At 32.3% G+C, this 21570-nt stretch overlaps 1 protein-coding gene across 1 annotated transcript; it reads left to right on the top strand.

Moving 5' to 3' along the window:
* Positions 1 to 1925: 1925 nt before the first annotated feature.
* Positions 1926 to 20721, top strand: LOC117119551 (the record flags this gene model as incomplete). The annotated part of the gene is made up of 11 exons (XM_033264374.1): positions 1926 to 2672; positions 3078 to 3180; positions 4301 to 4460; positions 7300 to 7397; positions 10243 to 10310; positions 10650 to 10686; positions 11631 to 11666; positions 13732 to 13997; positions 16572 to 16670; positions 17437 to 17664; positions 20467 to 20721. Coding segments are annotated over exons 1-11 (1371 nt in total), but the record flags the coding sequence as incomplete, so codon positions are not given.
* Between the last annotated feature and the right edge of the window lie 849 nt (positions 20722 to 21570).

The raw sequence follows: 21570 nt of genomic DNA, 5'->3' as shown, positions 1-21570 counted from the left end.
CACAGAATTATTTCTGTGAGCACAGAAATAATTCTGTAGTACATAATTATTTCTGTTATCACAGAATAGTTTGAAAGTAATAATTGTGTGGTACATAATTATTTCTGTTGTTACAGAAATAATTATGTACACAGAATAGTCTGTAAGTAATAATTCTGTGGTACATAATTATTTCTGTAATAACAGAAATAATTATGTAGCACAGAATATTTTGAAATTAATAATTCTGTGGTACATAATTATTTCTGTAGCAACAGAATGCCTATTTAAAGACATAAATAGCAGTGTCCCAAACGACGCCCCGTACGGAAATACCTTGAAACTTTTTTTGCAGACAGCGCAATTTTCGACTCCCGGATGGCGTTTCAGATGTTAAAAAAACTGTGTGGGACTGCCCCACCTTTATTATCAAGCATGTTTTGTGATTTTAATGCATGTGGTGGTTGTATCTATAGTACAAAGTTTTTCAAGGTTTCATACATAGAAAATAAAAAAGACAATATTCTAATTCAGTTTATCTTTGTTTTTTATTCGATGTAGCATTATACATGTGTTATGCAATCAACCTATGGTCACATCAACAGTAAATATTTGTATTTATTCTGCATACAGTACTTTAAAAAAATCCAAAATAAAAAAAAATTTAAAAAAAAAAACCGCATTCCGCATTAGTTTTTTCACAAGAAGGGAGCTTTGAGACAAACAATTTAATTAATATGGCCTAAAAAATTTTTTTTATTTATTAATACAGGGTTAAACAGTACTAACATGAGAGCTATAAAATGGTTAAAAAGAATCATTTAAACCCAACATTCGTTATGAAGTTACAGGGGTTTAAACATACAGCTGTTTAAAGAACAATATTTGAGAAATCAGCCTTCAAAGTTTACAATTTCAGGCAATTCTCAGGCAGAAACCATCATTTAAATTGTTAAAATTGTTTAACATTCAAAATGAGAAAAATAACAACATAGCATGGTGTATAGATATTATAAAGGATATTTTAATGCAATAAAGTAGATTTCAAATTTTATAACATTGCAGCATGTTTGTGACTCATTTGGCTTGTTTGTTCATTTTCTTTTCCTCTGGCAACAACTGTTAAAATAAGAGTTAACATCAACATCAAAATGTAAAAGAAGTCCAACTTGAAGAACTTAATTAAAATTGCATAAAGATTAAATATCATTAATATTCCTCGACAGAGTTTTGGTAATACAGCTCTACATCTGGCCGCCTACAATGGCCATGCAAGCATATTGGAGCTTCTATTAGATGCTGGGGCACAGGTTCTGAAAAACAAGGTAAGTATTAGAAATATTAAATTGCAGAAATTTAAAGCACCGTACTATAGAATTATTATAAATCCATGATGAGATTGACACACCATAAAATTTAGGGAAATAATCCAAAGAGCATTTAATAGGTCATTTAAAACAATCAGATACTGTACATTGCTCAATTGTGGTTCATCAAAACAAATATTTTGGTTTTTTTTTTTTTATTTGTGAAATATATTTTAGCTAATTACAGACTTTCTACTAGGAAAATTCTTGAATTAATTAATAGCCAATCTGGGATATGGACATGGTATGATTATTTTTGTAATTTTTATAATACATTAATAGGTCAGTAGAATATTTTCTCATTTTTAATTGAAGTCCAGTAGCTATGTTATAAAAATTAAGCATTTAAATATAAACATTGTTAGTTTGACAGACAGGTTTTCTTATCCACCCATCCATTCATCCATCCATCCATCCATCCATCCATCAATCCATCTTTTATTTCATTTTTATTTAGAAAAGAATCTTAATACAATCCATACATACATTTAAAAAAACAGTACTAAACTATTAAACTTGGAAACTATAGCTTGGTTGGCAGCTACGAAATCAAATAATATTCAAATTAGATTTTGCTGCTTATACTGTAATAGATAAATAATAACAGTGCTTGATAATCTGCAGACCTGATTTGCATAGGTTTTTGGCAAGATCTCAGTGACACTTTAAAAACTACTCCTTCAATTAAAGTTTGTAGTACTCCACATGTTTTCACACTGAATTGATTAGTATTGTTATCTTTAGTCTTTCCTTGATCGATATACTGTGTTTCAATTAGAACTATTGAGTTCATCTTTTCAATTTTCAAAAATTCAAGTTGATATTAGTTACCATACTTTAAATGTTCATTTCAATATTTCTTAAAATTTAAATACATTTTTCTGTTGACAATATTTGTATTTTCAGATAAATTTATTGGCTTTATATTGGAAACAGTTGCACAACCATTGAAATGGATCGTACTTAGTACCCAATATAAAAACAAGATACTTTAAATTTTGATATGTACTGGTGAAGAACAGACTTCAAAGGCATCACAAAACTGCACACTGTGGGAGCTTTGGCGTTTCCTCATTTGCATTCGGCTGAGTGAACATTGCCTGGTCGAGTTCTCTCCTCACTTAATTATGTTAACTGTACATCCATAGTAACAATATATAGTTTTTATTAAATATAATATAAAGGTTTTCAATGCATTTATTTTAGGATGGCCACACTCCTCTACATCATTGTTTTTTGTTACCTGATCAAACTTATAAACACCATCTTTCGGTGGCTCTTGCATTACTGAAGCATCAGAGAAATATGTCTTCTGTAAAAGACAAAGTAAGCTAAAAATGCATTTTATTGATGATTGCATAAAGTCTCTTTTTATAAACATTATATGCTGTAGCTCCCTAATGGTGCAATGTTGCAATAAAACAACGTATAGAACACTGTATTTAATGTGTAACTAACAATATCATGTACTGCTATACTGTCTTAATATTATAGTGAAGGTATAATCTCATATTTTATTAATATCAGGATCAATAGTATGGAATTTAGTTTTGCAGGTATTGTACAGGTAATTTATAGGTTTTTAATTATTGATTATATAAGGCTCTGTATACATTATCTATTCATACCAACAACCATTCTATTTATTTAGGATCACCAAATGGAGACATCATATTACATTAATAATAACCATTCAATTTTTTTTTTGCTTTCATCTATTACACAATTAAGAATGGCAAAACTGCTGTGGAATTATATGAAGGGCATCAGTGTAAAGCATATGATGACACAACTAGGTCAGTACATAAACAAGAACTGCTTAACATATTAAAAGGTTAGTAAATTAAATGTACTCTAATACTAAAAACAACAGTAGATTATTTTTTGCTGAAGTTATACATATATTGCAAATTTTATCATTTATTAATATATTAACTTATTAATTAAAATTGTTTTAATTAAAACGAATATAATTAATTAAGATTAATTAAGTAGATCCCATCTTGACAGTTTGTAGTATACATGTGGGTTGGTACTCTTCTAAATGTACTAGTTTTACTATTATGGAATTCTATTTTGATTTAATCTTCTACAAACTGGATGAATTTATTCAGTAATATAAATTATTATTATGTTTTGAGTTAATTTTCAATTTAACTGATGTTACCGAACACAAATCTACCGACTTTTTGGGGGAATTTTAATATGAATCTTTAATTTGGTGACAGAGTTCTTTGTACTGAAAATACAACCATACAAGACAGACATAAAAGGAAACAACGATAAGTACAAGATAACAGAAAAATAACTATGAGAACGTAGGCTTATTTTTTAAACAAAAGATTGAAACAATAAAGTTTATATAATATTAGAATTAGAATCAAATTTATTAATTTTTGTCCTCATGGAAATTACATTGGTTGTTCAGAGGTCCTAACATTCGTAAATACAAAATAATAAAGTTCTGATATACATACATATAAAGACAACGATACTGGACCTACTTATCTACATAATATTTAAAGAGCATACATTTACCAGTAAACATGATATACTCAATCATTCGACTTACTGATGATTTGGTATAAAAGCACAAAAAGTCTACAAAAATGGCATAAGCAAAACACACAATTATGGGAAGTGTTTAAAATAATATGATTTTAACAGTGGCAATAAATAAAATTTTTGTATTTTTAAAATGCTAATATTACTGACTAAGTGGACAGGATGACTGTCCAACATGGGAATCTTACCAATTTTTGACTTTTTTTATTTTTAATTTTGCTATTTAACAACACAGAAATAATTTAGACAGATGTTCGAGAAATTAGATCTAATTTTGTTAAATTAGACATTTGCAATTGTACTATAATATTTTGCTGCCCCATACACAAGGCGGCCAATTCTTAGTTCAAAGTTGCTGATTATGTCTTTTTTGCTGTACACTTTTCCAGACGTTCCTGAAGAGATAATTCTTCGTGGAGAGGAAGCAATAGAAAACTTCAATACATCAATAGAAGATGGAGGGAAAAAACTATGTAATGTCAAAATCATGGTGTTAGGGGACGAACATGTTGGGAAAACATGCATTACCAATAGACTAGTTCAAAAACCGTGAGTTTAATATTTTACTTTAACAAAAAACAAAAACAAGTGAATTACCGTAACTCGCCTATCAAAGACCTTTGCATACTTTATGAGTCCATCCATAGTTTTATTATCAAGTTAAAAAACAATAGCTCACCTGAAAAACTTGTGTGTTACCCCCCCCCCACCATATAAAGTACAGGTGACAAAAAGGACATCAAAATATATCGGCCAATTGCCCATACATCTGTCATCTGTAAAGTTTTGGAGCGCCTTATTTATAATCATGTCTATTATTTCCTCAAATTTAATTCCATTATTCATGCCGTTATTCTTAGATTTGAGTCTGGCTTGACAAAGTGAGTCATCACACTCTCGTACCTAAGTTACACGCCATAGGTTTCCTGAGGCAACTGTGGTCTTGGACCAAACACTCCCTAACTAACCGATCTCACTGTGTCCATTTTCAAGGCTGTATTTCAAATTTTGTTACCGTGGCATGTGGAGTACATTAGGGCTCCATAATGGGACCTTTATACTTTATTATATTTCCTAATCACTTAATTTCCTCAATTTCTCCCGGTACGTCAATGTTCTTATATGCAGACGACTAACTTATCTACAGACCCATCTGATGCGCCAACATTAAGGGTCAATAGCATGACCCTCAGCTGCAGCAAATGTAAAATCATGTGTATCACTGGGAAAAAAATATCCATACAATTATACCATGAATTTTACCCCTCTCATGTCTTTAGTTACCACGCATAAATACCTTGAAGTTACAATTACATCCGACCTTAAATTAATATTTATTTTATGGTGGGGATTCCAGATGTTTAATTAAATTAAGTGTGCACAGTAGTTTTGAAGTATGCAACCTAAGTATTGAAAACATTAAAACAGTCCAAAGAAACTTCACTGGCTATTTTTGAAAAACTCCACGATTCCCACACCAAACCGGATACATTCAATATACTGATCGCCTTTCATTTGTTTTATTTCATTAGAGTGACATCACTACCCCGCACGTATAGTTCGCTTAATGTGGATACGTGGATCATTTGATTTCAGTAGTCTGGCATCGCTACCCTGCACGTATAGTTTGCTTAGATTGGGATATGTGGTTCATTTAACATCAGTAGATTAACGTTGGTACCCCACATGTATACCAGCATTTTGCTTTGGGTGGGATATGTGGGTCATTTGATTGAAGTGGAGTGACATCACTACCCCCCACTTATAGTTCGCTTGGTGGGATATGTGTGTCATTTGATTTCAGTGAAGTGTTTGTTTATATGATGTGACATAATCTTTAATAAATTTGTCATATAATTAGCCTAACTTTGTATATTCCTTTTAATAATATAAATTAAAGTTAATAAAACACCTGTCTCTTATACACATCTGAGTGCATTACTACCCCCTACTTATAGTTTGCTTGGTGGGATATGTGGGTCATTTGATTTCAGTGGAGTGCATTACTACCCCCCACTTATAGTTTTATGTGGGTCATTTGACTTCAGTAGAGTAATGTCAGTATTCCATAATGTAGAGTTACCATTTTATGATTTTATTTTGTGCCTTAATTATTTCTATAGATATTAGCCTAGTGGCACTCATAGCAATAAAAAAGAATTAAAATAAATTTTAGTATATTGAGTAGGAAGTTTTTGTGGAATTTTCATAAAAATTCATAAAATATTTTTTAGGCATATTTTAACAATCTTCCATGGAATAAACCTTACGACTAGTTACATGAAAATAGTGAGATGTTTATCATATTGATTAATTACAAGTCTAATCACAGTGTGTTCTTTCTCCACTAAAATGCTTAGACATTTTGAAGTGATAACAAATGGTGTATATACAGAAATATAAAAAGACATTGTTTTTTCACTGCCTCATGCTAATATTTCTTTTTGGAATGTTTGTAAAAAAAAAAAAGAAGAAAAGTATATACTGTACCACTATATAATATTGAAAATTTTAGATTAGTATATACCACTATAAAATTCTAACAATATTATATAAATGAAAGATTTTTTAAAAAGACAACAAGTTCATGGTTCTGAGCTGCCATAGTACAATAGCAACATACCTTGAACATACACACCATGTAAGCCACACACTATTATAGGCAGCATGAGGGCCTATCACTACAGTACAACCTAACATATTTGCTGGTTTGACTGAATACACTTTAATTTTGGATGTGTCTAATAATAATCTTGTCTCCTGATAAAGACAAAAAGATAAATTTACTTAAATATAAAATTTTATTTTCTGTAATAAAGATTAAAGATGAATATTAAGTATATAAATCTTGATAACAATGTATCTTTAGGCCTATTCAATTCTGTTATTTTTTACTTATCCATCATACAACCACTAAGACTGCTGTGCATGGTCTTTTTACAATATAACTTTTACAGTCTTGTCTGTAAATACCATAGACTCTAGGTGCACATATACCATGATTCGTTGGATTAAAAAATGTCTGGACTCTTGCAGACTATAGGAATCCATGTTTAGACTATGCTGTGCAGTATTAGCTTCAGTGATGTACTAAGATTCAAGACACCATTTTATGGAATAACATTTTTTTTAATGTTTTTTTAAAATTTTTTTTAAAATTAAATTTAGCACTGTAATGCAAAAGACAGTGTAGCAACAGTTCATTCTGTGTGAGCCAAAGCTGGTGAAAGGATTCATCTGGTCACTTGTCTGCTTGTAACAAATGACGGCCACAAGATTTTTCTATTACTGGTACAATTTTTTTGAAAAATGGTGGTAGGCTGCTTCTGTATTATGTAAATTCACATTTTATTGTTTAATTAAATTATATAATATTCTTTTGTTTAAGCTTTAATCAACATGAACCAAGCACCGACGGCATAGTAATATCCAAGCTTTGTCGTATCAAACCTAATGATACATGGACACTCATTTCTAAAGAAGAAGGTTAGTACTTACAAAAAAATAAAAAATAAAAAAATAAATATATGAAAAAGTATGTTTAAATAATACAAAGAGTAAGGTAATTTTGTAAGTGATGTTCTCCCTCTCCCCATCAAACAGGACAAGCCCCCCCCCCCATTGAAAAGAGTTCATCAGGCAGTCAGAGTAAAAAAGGTATAAAGATAGGCCCACGCCAAGTCAACACATGTCTATCACAGTCTGAGAGTGTCATTTCAGGCCATTAAAAGGTTGCTATTCTTTAAAAAATCTCATTTGGGAGGGAAGAGGGACCCCCACCCCCTCTCAAACCCTTTCCCCAGCTCAGGCCTACAAGCTCAAGTTCCCCTGTCAGACAGCTCAGGCCCTTCCCCCCCAGAAAATATATCCTAGAGCCCCCACTGTGTATCCTCTGTGTATACAGGTCTCCCTCTATTAAAGACCCCTCCAATGAAAGACCACCTTTAATTATTGTGGTCCCAAATTAACAAATATCTTTTATCTTTTATTATTCTACTGTATTAGAGACGAAAGCTGCTAAATCCCGGTCTTAAAAGTGGTCTATAATTGGAGGAAGACCTGTATAATAAATGCATCAACTGTTTATTAATATACTGTAAAGCTTGGTTCCCACTTGCAGAAAACCCGCCGCAACGTAAGGAAATGCTCCCCTCCTTACGGAAAGTTGAATTTGCACTTGCTATGTGACGAAATGGATACGGTTCCCACTTGTCACTGCGTAAATGCAATGATTTTCACGGGAAGCTTTCAAAAAAGCCATTAAATTAGCATTCATTGTAGGGCTACTAATGTATTGTAGGGTGGGACTGGGCTGTGTTCTGAATATTACTTATCGCAGGCATATAGATGGCTTATGCCTGTTTTAATGCTTTAAAGTTAATTGGGTTTTGCTTTTCAGCTGTAATAATAGGCCTACCCCAAAGAAAAAATAAAAAATCAACATTATACAATTTTTGCAGATATAAGCCCCTAGATTAGGCCTAGGTCCATTTAATAAATATACGTTTTACACTTATTTGCAGTAATTATTAACTTAAACATTACCTAACATTACTGCGCCTAGGCCGTATTTTAAAAGGTAATATTTTATTATCATTTTATTAATTTTAAATATTGAATTAAATATAGAGTACATTGTTTGCCTAATGTTAAATTACAAATTGTATGACATTTTTATGTTTTTGTAAATCTAGGATTTAAATTTTGTTTATGCAGATCTGTATAACAAATGAATAAATATATTGCCATAACATAATATGATTACTGTACATTAAAACAACCAAAATAAAACTAAAATCAGAGTCAAACATAGAGTGCTAGATTCAGACAATTACTTAAATCAATGTAATATCAGGAGTGGCGCCAGGATTTACCTACGGGTGGTGGGGAAGAAAAATAGTGGGCGTGGTTGGATCTCGCAAAAGTGTTCCAGGGAAGCGAAGCCCCAAAATATATGACAATTAATGGGTTTCAAATTCTTATTCATGTAATCGATTTTAGAGGCTACTAATTAAACCTATGTAGAAAATAGATAATTGTTGTTCTCCCCGATGACTTGTGGTTTATCTCCCTGCCGCCCTCCTCACCTGGCACGATTGAGTATTAAAGATGCGTTGCATATTATTATAAATATTAATGTTAACAGTATTATATGCCATTCAGTAGAAGAACACCGTAAGTGGTTCTATCAAAACTAGGCTATAGGCTTAGCTTGCTAGGCCAGACCAGGCCAGGCCAGGTTATGATAGGTTTTATGATAGGATAGGCTATGATAATAATAATAGTAATAATAGCAGCATGCATCATTGAAAACAACCAATAATAATTATTAATTGGCAATGACTAGAGCGATGGCAACGGTCTAAGATAACAGAAAACTCATCAAAAAATGTAAACACGAAGCACTACAACTACATATCCAACAGTTAGAGCATGGGCAAATTAGCTTTTTGCTTGTGTTGCGGCGCTTGTGTTGCTAAAAGTTGAATCGATTCAACTTTTTGCAAACAATGCAAAAACGATCTGCATACAACTCAAAAGTTGAGTAGCGTTGATGTTGCGTTTGGTAGCAAAGTTTGCGTCGTCGGTTCCCACTTGGAAGTCGCAGAACCCTTGAGTTGCATCATTACTTTGCGTCTGCGTCGTTGTGTTGCGTCCTAATGGGAACCAAGCTTTAAACCTCAAATTGAAGCCCAATGGGCTTAATCTCGGGAAGAAGCCCATCTCGAAATGAAGCCCCTTCTTTAGTTTGCAAAAATAGCCTTGAAAAAAAGCCTATCTCTAGATAGAATGACATACATTGTACATGAATTTCAAAGAGACAAAAATAAATTTAAAACATGCTTGGTTTATACAGTGGTTTAGGTGATATAAAGCTTGTTATCATGATACAGATTGATGTTACTGTGGCCCTATTTATTGTTTTATAGTTGTAATTACCAAAATTCACAGCATTCATTTTGAAATAAAGGCCCCCCCCCCCACCCTCTTTACTTGGCAAAAGTAGCCTTAAAAAGCAGCCCATCCAAAGTTTGCCCAGGGCTTCAATTCGAGGTTTTACGGTATAATTAGAATTTTTGAAACAAGTAAAGTGTTTGTTTATATGATGTGACATAATCTTTAATAAATTTGTCATATAATTAGCCTAACTTTGTATATTCCTTTTAATAATATAAATTAAAGTTAATAAAACAGTGTTGTAATTTGATTTTAAGTTTCATTTATTATATTTTACTCATGAAGCTGATCATCAAATTAAGATTTATTATATTTTACTCGTGAAGCTGATCATCAAATTAAGTTTTAAAGTTGGTACATATTTTTCTTATAGGACAAGCCAAACAGCTTCATAAAGAAGCACTTGTTGAATCCTTTGTAGACACATCACTAAAAACCAAGGTAATTTTATTAATTCAAGCTGTAAACTGTTAAACACTGTAGGCTATATTTACCGCTTTTCAAAATCAAATGGTATCACAAGAAAATAGGCATAAAGGTACTTTTTGAAGATATTCCTATTAAAAAAATATATCGAATATGGCTTCAATATTATTTCATTGAAATACTTATTACCTATTTATCCTTATTGATTTAGAGTCACAAATAGTTTTTTTTTTTAAGGGTTGTGGGGAGGGTTAGGTGTGGTTTTGTAAAATATTTTGAAAATTGCCTATGCATAAAAAATCCAATGTAAGTTTGTTTACTATTATTTTGCTGTCAATTTTTTTCATTAATAAGAAAATCACTCAAGATACAGGAACTGATTCATTAACAGGTAATTTTTAATTTTTTAATGAAATAGTAACTCAGAAATACAATAAATGGTTGCCTCAAACAACTTGTGTATTGAAATCAAGTTTGCTGCATAGCATCGTAAAAAAACAGTATTAAAACAAAGATATAATAATTGTCTCTTATACACATCTAGATGTGTATAAGAGACAGTATGATTACTGTACATTAAAACAACCAAAATAAAACTAAAATCAGAGTCAAACATAGAGTGCTAGATTCAGACAATTACTTAAATCAATGTAATATCAGGAGTGGCGCCAGGATTTACCTACGGGTGGTGGGGAAGAAAAATAGTGGGCGTGGTTGGATCTTTATTGATGTGCCCTGACAACATTTTGCAGGCTCTTGACATCAATTGATATACTTTATTGATGTGCCCTGACAACATTTTGCAGGCTCTTGACATCAATTGATATTCATTATTGATGTGCCCTGACAACATTTTGCAGGCTCTTGACATCAATTGATATTCATTATTGATGTGCCCTGACAACATTTTGCAGGCTCTGACAGTGACATTGATTGCTGAACTTATCAGTATATTGCAGGGTCTGACATTCTGAAGTACGTCTGTGCTGTTACGAGTCTGATTTTTATATACAGTACTGTAGCTTCTCACAACAAACGATAAAAGTAAAAACAAGACACCTCAGTTCAACAGTTTTCTCATCCAACATTTTTTTGAATTGTCATCCCCTTTACTCTAGAGGGTGCTTTAGAAATGTATATCCATTACATACGTAGATACATTAAATTCTACTGTGTAATTTCCTGGTGTTGTTTTGGATGATAAAGTAATCGATTGATTAACTTTTCTCTGTTTTGTACATACAAGTTTAAAGGATCAAGTTTAAATATTTGTTCATTCATTTCTTTACTTTTTTTCATAATTTATCCATATCATAACATATTTTCTTTGTTTAGATATAACTGTTCAGATGAAGCACATGGATATTCAAGGTACATTAAATGCCTCTTTACACTATGACTATAGCAATCAACGATACAAAGCTAAAAACAATTGTTCCTATAGAAAATATAAGAAATACGAGCACTTTACACACTAGCACAATTCAATATCAATTTATCGTGTATACGGTAACAAAATATTTTGAAAATTAAATCAAATAACATCATAATCACGGCAAACGACAAAATCGTAGTAGTAAAAATGATTTTTGTGATTAGATTTGTGAAATTATTTTTTATTATACATAGGATAAAACTACTGTGAAAACGTTTAAATTCTTTTATTTTCTATATTAACAATTGCTTTTTAGCTTTATTGTTGATCGTTATTGTAGTAAACCAGGCCTTTACTTTCAATTATATATCTCAGATAAAGAGAAGACATCATTGACCAAGTTTTCTTCAGAGGTTAAAGGTTAGAAATAATTACCATTCAAACTTGCTTTATTGAGGCAGGACTCTTTTTTCCAAATTCTTTCTGTTGTTTTTAATTCTGTTGTATTGTTTTCCACTATACTGTATAAAATTGTTATGTCCTACGGTATGTTCTTTTTTATGTTCAGCATTTGATGGTGATATGCCATTATTAATCATCATTTTTTGATATTTTCAAAATGAATGCTTTAACATCCTTAGCTTGTATAACAATTTTTAACAAATCATTCAAACTTAAAACTAAAGCCCCTCTCCACCTAGGTTGATTTCATCCAAGAGTCGCATGAGTTCTCCGAGTTGAACTCGTGATACTTACAAGTTGCTTACAAGTTGAACATGTTCAAAATTAGTGCCACGAGTTCAGAGCTGCTACGAATAGGTACGATTTCTCCACGAGCTTCCCGAAGTTTTAGCAACTCGGCAAACTCTTCTAACTCATATGCTGAAAAAAACCCTAATAAGAGAGGCTTAAAGTATTAAACAATTCATCAAAACACCATTTACTAAATACAAGTAAATTTTAAAGTGAATGCACAATAAAATTTGTGAAGTGATTGAACACATTAAGCATGCCAATCTTCCAAATACTTCTGGATATAGCTAGTATGATGCTACATCATGGTACCTTGTAAAACTACTTTATCTGAACAACAGTAGCGTATTTAGGGGGTGCGCAGGGGGTGTACCCTCCAAAAAATACTTGTGCCTCCCAGTGTTCCCCCCAAAAATCACGGTCAATTAGTTGAAAACCAACTAAAATCACCCTATTTTGCGAATTAGCGCCCCTCAACTCGTCAACGTGCCTCCTACTTCACGTTTATGTCCCCATTAGCACTCCTATTTCAAGACGTCTAGATATGCAACGGCTGAGCTACTAAAGCAATCAATACAACTGAGTGCCTCCAAAGCTAAGCAACAGTTTTTTTTAAAAGTTTTTTCAACTGATGTATCAGAACCTTAGATGTCTTCTGATTAAGAACTTAATAAAATATAAAATCTTACTATGTATCAGTTATAGTTGTCAATGTTTGCAACTTACAAATTAAAATACATTGTTGTAAATTCAGGGTGATATTAATAACTAACATCAGCGACATACTGTAGTATTCTATGGTAATGTACATATCGCCCCAGTGGTTCCTAAACCAATACAAAAGATTACTATTGTAGAAATCTTTGCTACTTAATGTAGAATTGCGCATGATAATATGTCTATTAAAACTTAAATAAGAGATGGTAGGTGGTTATAATATAATTTATATATATATTTTTTATTATAAATATTTGATTGTAATTTCCTTGATATTTCCATAATTTTTACTAGTATACGGTAGTATATGAGGTATATACTGTAACTATAGAATATATATTTTCAGGCTACATCATAATTATGAATATATTTTTGATAAACAAGCAATGTACTTTGTTTAGAATGGATTAGTACATGTATTTAAGTCAAATTATTCATTTTCATACAGTATAGTAATTCTCCTCCCAGAAAAATTGAACTTTAAAAAAATATAATATAACTTTATAGGTCTTTGTAGTTATGTATGAATAGGTGGTTAGTATGTTTGATATACTGTATTTAGTTTAAAAACTATGTTTGTACATATTTTAGATTTGCCTGAGCATCTCGAAGATGTAGAGGAAAATAAAGATGTACGTCACAAAAAGAAATGTGTTGAATTGTCAACAAGTTTAAAAACACAAGAGAAAGACCAGAAGAAGGAAATAGAGAAGATGAATAGAGAGCTAGCACTTCCAAATGACTTTGCTGAAAGTGTACTTAAATATTCGTCAAAAATGAAACCAAACAGAGGGAATGAACTGTCTGTAAAGATATATGACTTTGCAGGCCAGCAGGTGTATGCTTCAACACATCAGGTATTCAATCACTTTACAATGACTGATTAATGCCCGTTGGAGATTAACAAGCCCTGATGGCAGGTCTATTTCCAATGCAGCAGCAGAAAAATCTCAAAAATACGAAAATAGACAAATTACAAGAAATACATTGAAAAAATGCGAAATATCATGAATGCATTAAATAGTTTAGTCTTCAATCAATAAACAGTTTTTCATAAAGTACTACTAGAAGTATAATTTATGATACTAATAAATGACATGTTTTAGCGTGTCGCACATCATCATCAGACATTCTGAATAAGATGTTAGGTAATCTTTTTTAATTTTCTTCATATCCCCAACCCCACCTGAAAGAAATACTCATTTATTCCCAGTTGTGCCCTGCCCACAAAGCAGCTCAAGTAGTTAAAATCACCTCAAATCACCTTATTTTCGAGTTACATAATCACCGATCCCCAACTTTACTTTCCCACCCCTATCAGTTCCCTTCCATTTCAAGACCCTTACACCACTGATGCTAGGGCCTTCTAGTAGGAAAAGTTTTGTAAGCCTAATTATACAGAATTGGATTGTAAAAATACAAATATGTTACTTTTAAAAGCTCATGGTTGTAGTATTTTCTTATCAAAAGAATTCCTATTCCTGTATTTTAACAAATTTCAAATCAAATAATAACAATTGAAAGTTCTTCTATACCAGTCATATGTATGCAAATTTATAAACTTTAATCAATGAGGCCTATTGATAGAATACCCGATCGGCAGTGGAGGTTCCGATTTGTGAGAAGAAGAGCATGCGCACATACTCTTGGAAGCACCGCTTCCATTCTAGTGTTAAATTGGCTATTCTGACCTCACCACACGGTTGTCACAATAGTATATTCAAGCGTTGTAGGGTATGTTCTTACTCCCATCGACTCATTGAATATGTGATTGGCTGATATTGAAAACCAGCCATGGGGAAATTGTAAGCAGCTGAGAGTATGATGCCCAACTGTGACTTATCCTAGATACCAAATTAGGCCAAACATTGAAAAACTTTGCTATTTCAATGAACTGTAGCAATTCACTTGAAAAATTAAGGTATATTTTGAAGATGCTGACTAAAAATTGGTAAATAAAACATAGAAACTGTACTATTATATTTTTTTTAAAATTTATTTTAGCCAGGGTTTGCACTGCAAACCTTTCTTTCCTTGATGGTCCGCCACTGTTTACAATTAAGTTTAACAACAATATTTGAGCAATATTTGTTACCTTGGAGTTGATTTTTCATTGGCAATTTTTGGATTATGGTATATGTGGTAACTTGAAATAAGAAAGTAGCATGATAGGAGGATCCTAAATTTTCTGTTCAAAAAATAATGTATTATTTTATTAGGTAATGGGATAACAATTTTTTGAAAAATAAATATTTTTTCTTAAATGGTTATAAAAGCATCCAGTGTTTATAAAAGTATGATCAGTCAGGGTACGAGTCCAGGTTTTTAAGTGTGATGTAAAGCTGTGGAAACTTGTTAGTAAGCCGGTATAATGGGTTGATAGGCTGGCGTTATTAATGAGTTATGATCATTGAATCCCAACATGATGGCGTGTATTTCAATTACTTGGAGTATGTATTATACTTTCTTATCTGAGATTAATCAGTGGACCTTTCGGAGTTATGATCAGTTATCTAAAAGAATGTCAAGAGTAGAGTATTTTTTGTTGAACTCCTTTTCTATAGTGAATCTAATTGATGGGTGTTAGAAATTGAAAAAAATGTTCATCTTCGATTGAAAATTTTTTTAAATATTTTTTTAATGATTTTTTAAACATTTATTTGCGCGAGGTGTAACTCATTGAAAAAAACCAATAGACACCACAAGAGCATTTGATTCAAGATAAGTCCTCACACATTTTGCAACAACTTCAAAAATCTCTTACTGTACATGCAAAAACACATCTATTTCAGAATGTTTCTATAATCTTGATTTAGCTCACAGTAATTATCAACTTAGAATTAAGGAAGCCCTTTACATTGCTTTTACACAACTCATTAAAATACCACTTTTTCATTCAAATTCATATATACATGACTTACTGCATAATCACTATTCAGCTTTAATATACATGACTTACCTTGCATTTTGTTTGTTTTGCCATACATCTGAACGGTAGTAGATAAAACTGTAGTAGCATAAGCATTGCCTGATGGTGATGTCGTTTATTTGTACAGTTTCATTTATTTTATTAGATGCATTATTGCATTCTTACTCATTCACTCCGGTGAAATATAATATTTTACATCAGAGTGTAAGTCAAAATATAACCAAAAATATACAATAATTTACACAAATCAGCAAAGATGTTGGTACTCTATGAGTGAAATACTGGCCTTAGCTTCATCCGAAAAACCCGTTCAGTATTAAGCAAACTGAGCTGTCTGAATTGTATAATTAATATTATTAATGCATATTATTATATATTACTATTACATTATTATATATTACTATTTTTTATTATTGTCATTGTTGTGTCATTGCATTTTCAATTAGATAATAATTCAAAGAGAATTTGTATTGCTTATTTATAACTGTTTATAATTTTTCAGGTGTTCTTAGCATCAAGAGCTGTTTATATTCTTGCATTCAATCTTTTGGATGACTTGGACTCAAATCTCAAACATGAGCATATTCAATACAGCGATCAGGTAAAGTAATTACATTTTAAAGGCCAGCTCCGAGCATACATTTTCTCTTCACTATGTGTTCAAATACATTATTATAAGATATCATGTGTGTAATCTCAACAAAAAAATTGGCCAATTTGGTACTTGGATTGGCAAGTTAGCGCATGTGCAAAGCTCAGAGCAGTTAACTTCCCGGAAAGTGAAAAAAATCAAGTCGGTACGGTATGGAATAAATAATAATTGCGCAGAAATACGTACTTGATGTAAAATAAAAACCAGAAATGAAAAGTTCAACTAAATTTACCCTAGTTTAGTCATTTAGTGTAATTTTTTGCCCCATTGTTTATTTGTTATGATTTTTTCAAAATGCCTGCTCTTAAGGTCATTTGTGTGCAAAAGAATAGGGATTTTGCTGGGTAAGTTTACCTATACCCCCACTTTAAAAAAAGTACTTATTTAAAAAAAAAATCATGTAGCAAAACAAAATTCAGAAAAATCCCGAAACATAGGTGAATCAATAGATTGATAATAACTATAATATATAATCAATAGAAAATTTTTCCACGGCGCTCACCTTTAATATAATATACTAGGTTAGAATTGTGATTGTAGATGATAATAAAAGAAGGTTTGAATAGAGAATGAGGCAACTATACAATTATAGTTGTCTTAGAGTATAACATTTGTCTTATTTCTATTTTCTTATAATTAATTTGCAATTGATATAAATGCTGAGTAACCCGGCCAGTTTTAAACATTTTTTTAAATGTTTTTTTCACTGACTTAGACTCGCATGAATAAGGTGAAGATGAAGTTAAATCTAAAGAGTTCATCAAAGACAGTAGTGCTTGAAGAGACAAATCTTGAACGGCTTCATTTTTGGCTGAAGTCAATACATGCAAATGGAAAAGTAAGTGGACAAGCAGCAGGTCAACAGCAACTGTCACCACCTATATTCATTGTTGGAACACACATGAAAAAATTATCTGGAAACAAAACAAGAAGAGAACAGAAGGTTGGTTTTTGTTTAAATTATGAATAAACTGCTGAAATTCAGTGAATTGAAGTGGTATAGCTAATTGGTTAAGATGTTTGCCTCCTGATCTCAGGGTCATGTGTTCAGCTCCTACTATATGACAACACAACTTTTTCCTATGAAAAATTGAACCCCCACTCCCTTAGATGAAGACATTTAGTTTTTTGGTTTTTTTTTTTTATAAAAAGCTTTGTTCCATCTTGTAATTGGGGAGTTTCTTGTTGTTAGATGCGAATTAGGAGCGATCGTCAAATTATTCCAGACGACAAATCAGCGTCCATACGCGTTTTCTATTGTTCTACAAAAACGCTTCTGAAAACACTGTTTGAATAGCACATCGTTTGGATGCTGATATTCCGTTTTGGCCTATGCTCCTCCCCTTTAACTGTGGCCGATTGGATGCACCATAAAACGCATCCAGACGACTCAATAAAATGAATCATAATATGACTGACTGTGAGGCCCTATACCCAAGTACGGTCTTGTTTACCTGCTAGCGAACGTCTCTTTTTACGCCGCCTGGATGTGTGCAAGAACTGACAGAAGTACGTAAACTCAGAGAAAGTCCCTGGTCGATGCTAAACAAATAGTCGGTTGGGTACTAGGACTTCGTTCAGTAGGCCTAGTACTGTGAAACTATCGTAATATCAGTGATTTTACGAAGCGATGAACAAATATAACATTAAAAAATCTGATTTTTTAGTTATTTCCGATGTAGACGCAGCAGGAGTCGCAGGCCACCATCAGTTTTAAGAAGCGCGATCGGCATCTTGTGAAGCTGTGTTAACTTCCAGTACAGCAATATAACTGCTCTTTTTGCCATTGAACGGGATCACATGCCAAAACCCATGCCTCGAAAACGTTGTCCATGATCAAATAGATGAAATCTTGCAGTATACTAAGCTAAATTATATTTACATTTTATAAAGCAACGTTTATTAATTGAATTTCCGTGAATTTCATGCAAAACACGTTTAAAAAAAATAAAAACATAAGGCTAAACCATTGCCTACCCAGTAAAGGTTTTACTGACAACTCGCGATATTAATGTAATTTATTTATTTATTCAACTTTGGTTTCAGCAGCACACACAAATTTGGTGTGTTCAATGTATAAAAGAGAGAAAGAAAAACAACTAAAAATAAGTAATTGTCAAAGATCGCTGCAGTTTTATTTGAAAAAGGACTGTAGTTCGCAATCAGTTAAATAATTAAAACTAAAGCTCATGATTTGTTGTTAACATAACAAAAGCTATTGTCTTTATCTAAATTTTACTAGTCAACCAAATATACATTTCTCGATTCGGAGGACCATACAGTAGAACTTACAGTAGAGAAAATACACTGCCGCATAGTATACACAGTAGAGAGTGTAACTAACACTTGTGCGCGAGGATAGAAAAAAAAGATAGGCAGACTACCTAGGTCTAGATTTAATTTTGTATTTAGCCCAGAATGTAACACCAACTTACCGTCGGCACTTAAAATATATTTGAAGTACAGTATGTTTGTGATTTGTAATTACAATGTACCCTCCTTCACTTTGGCGAAGAAAACCCCAGCATTATTTTTAGAGTCTCAACATAGTTCTATCTACAGAGCGGTGTACAAAGCGAATTCCAATGCAATGGATGGAACATGGACTGGCTTAGCGCATACCACGCCCTGGACCTCCAGGCACGTTGTCTTGGAATTAAAAAAATCTTCATATAAGCATAGAAAAAGCATAGCCACATGTACGTATAAGAAAGAATAGGATCTGCTTAATAACATTTATTTAAAACGCCAGTATTTCTACGCACTCAAGTGGGCCAGTTATCCTGGCTGTTAGTACAGTATTAAACAATAGAAAATCGTTCAAACGATCAACAAGTGCCCAAACGATTCACCGTCGTCCAGACTCGAGCCGCAATTCAAGCGTGTAGCAAATGAATATTCATATAGCGTGGTAATTAGAATGGTTGATTTTTCAGACGCGTTTGTGGATAGGATGTTGACCTAGACTCGTTTTTGCCATCTTGGATAATTTGGTGATCGCGCCTACGGTATTTATTTTTTAATGTATAGACTGCATCTTAAATATATATATATAGCAAAATTCTATATATGTTAATGATATTCCTAAGTAATATACTTTGACAAATAGAAATAGTACAATATTGATAGATCCTTTTCAGTGTTCTGATTACGTAGTGGTCAAGCCTGAGACTGCACTCCAGTGAGGCAGAAATGTGCACTAACAGAGTTTTACACATATATAAGACTGAACACATGAATATGGAGGGAGGTTTCCGAAACTACCAAAAAGTAAAAAAAGCATCATACATAAACTGAATGTCAAATAATATATATCTAATTTTTTTTGTTTGATTGTTAAAGATATTTTGATGTGAGTTTGCGTTAGGAAAATATCATAGGAGTGATGATAACACATCAGGTAGGGCAATACATCACTCCTATGATATTTGGAAAAACTAATTCAAGTCCTTGAATTAAACTAGGCTATGTGAAAATACAAAAAAAAAAGGTTCAATTCTAATTTTTAAAAATGAGTGAATTTAGTTAAATAAAAGCTTACAGATGTTGATTTTACCACCGACCCTATTTCATGTAAGAATATCAAAAGGTCATAACTTAAAAATTGCTTGGAAATTAAAGCTGACATTTTTCTTTTGACATATCATGGTATTTTAGAGTTTTAAAAGGAAAACCCAATAGGGTTTATTAATTTGAGCCAAAATGACCCAATGGATAATCTTAGTATACTTTCTACTTGTTTTAGCTTAAGGAGATAGAGGAGAAGATATTCTTGTCATTAAAAGATACTCCTTATGAACGTCATGTTGTTAGAAAACTGTTTGCCGTTGAAAACAGCTTAAAGAAAGACAAAGGAATTTCAGAACTTAGAAGTCACTTGGAAAAGGTTTGCCTTGCTGAGCCCTACATGGATTTTCTTACCCCAGTAACCTGGCTGAAATTGCTTGCAGATCTAGAGGAGAAGCAAAATGAAGGAAAGCACTGTCTTAAGCTAGAAGAGGTGGATACAATTTTATTGTGTCATTATAGTTTAGTGCACAGTGCACTTTTTAGCAAAGTGCCGCCCACCAGTGATATTTTTGTGGCCCGCGAAAATGAATTGCAAACTTTCTGTGTGCTGCATGCCAACAATCTGTGGCTAGAAAACACCTCATTTTTTGCGGCCTGGCACCAATCACCTGTAAACAGTGGTAGTAAAACTGAGCATAAAGTGGCCATAAAACAGTATTTGAAGGTTTTTGAAAATGCACTGAAACATCAAAGTTTGGGTGTGGCTCTCAGACTTGAATCGAAAATTCACTTATGCCAACCGACAAATTTTAATACCCACCCCCTGGTTTAGTGCTTTTGTCAATAACTGATGTATTAACAAATGAATATCAAATAAAGAGACTATTAGAGATGCCAACTATCACAATTTTAGTGTAATGATTATAATTTTTGACCCCTGATTATGTATGCTATTACGATGTCCCAATGAATTATGACTATCTCAGTTATTTCACCCAAAATAATTATTTGCTTGCTGAAACAACTTCAACCTGGTTTACAAAATTGTGAAAAGTACACTTTAGCATGCACTAATCTTGTCCTCATAGGAAAAAATAAAATAACTGGCTTTAAATTATTCAAGATCCCATGTGTAGTGGTTTTGAACTTAATTCATTTGCGATCAACTATGAGCAGTAGTTAGGTATGTGACCATGTGCACTATTTTGTGGCAGTTACTATGTGTATGCAATTTACAAAACAGAATTACTAACACAGAAAAGCTGGTGTCTCACAATACTGCCCCCCCCCCATGGCAAAAGGGCATAACTGACAATTTGCTGTTTTGGAGATATTAAGC

The sequence above is a fragment of the Anneissia japonica genome, unplaced genomic scaffold (genome assembly GCF_011630105.1).
Source record: "Anneissia japonica isolate Jap-2015-1 unplaced genomic scaffold, ASM1163010v1 scaffold287697_len21843_cov114, whole genome shotgun sequence".
NCBI classification, from domain to species: Eukaryota; Metazoa; Echinodermata; class Crinoidea; order Comatulida; family Comatulidae; genus Anneissia; species Anneissia japonica.
The sequence above is the reverse complement of the archived record's forward strand: the minus strand, read 5'-3'. Positions and strand labels throughout refer to the sequence as shown.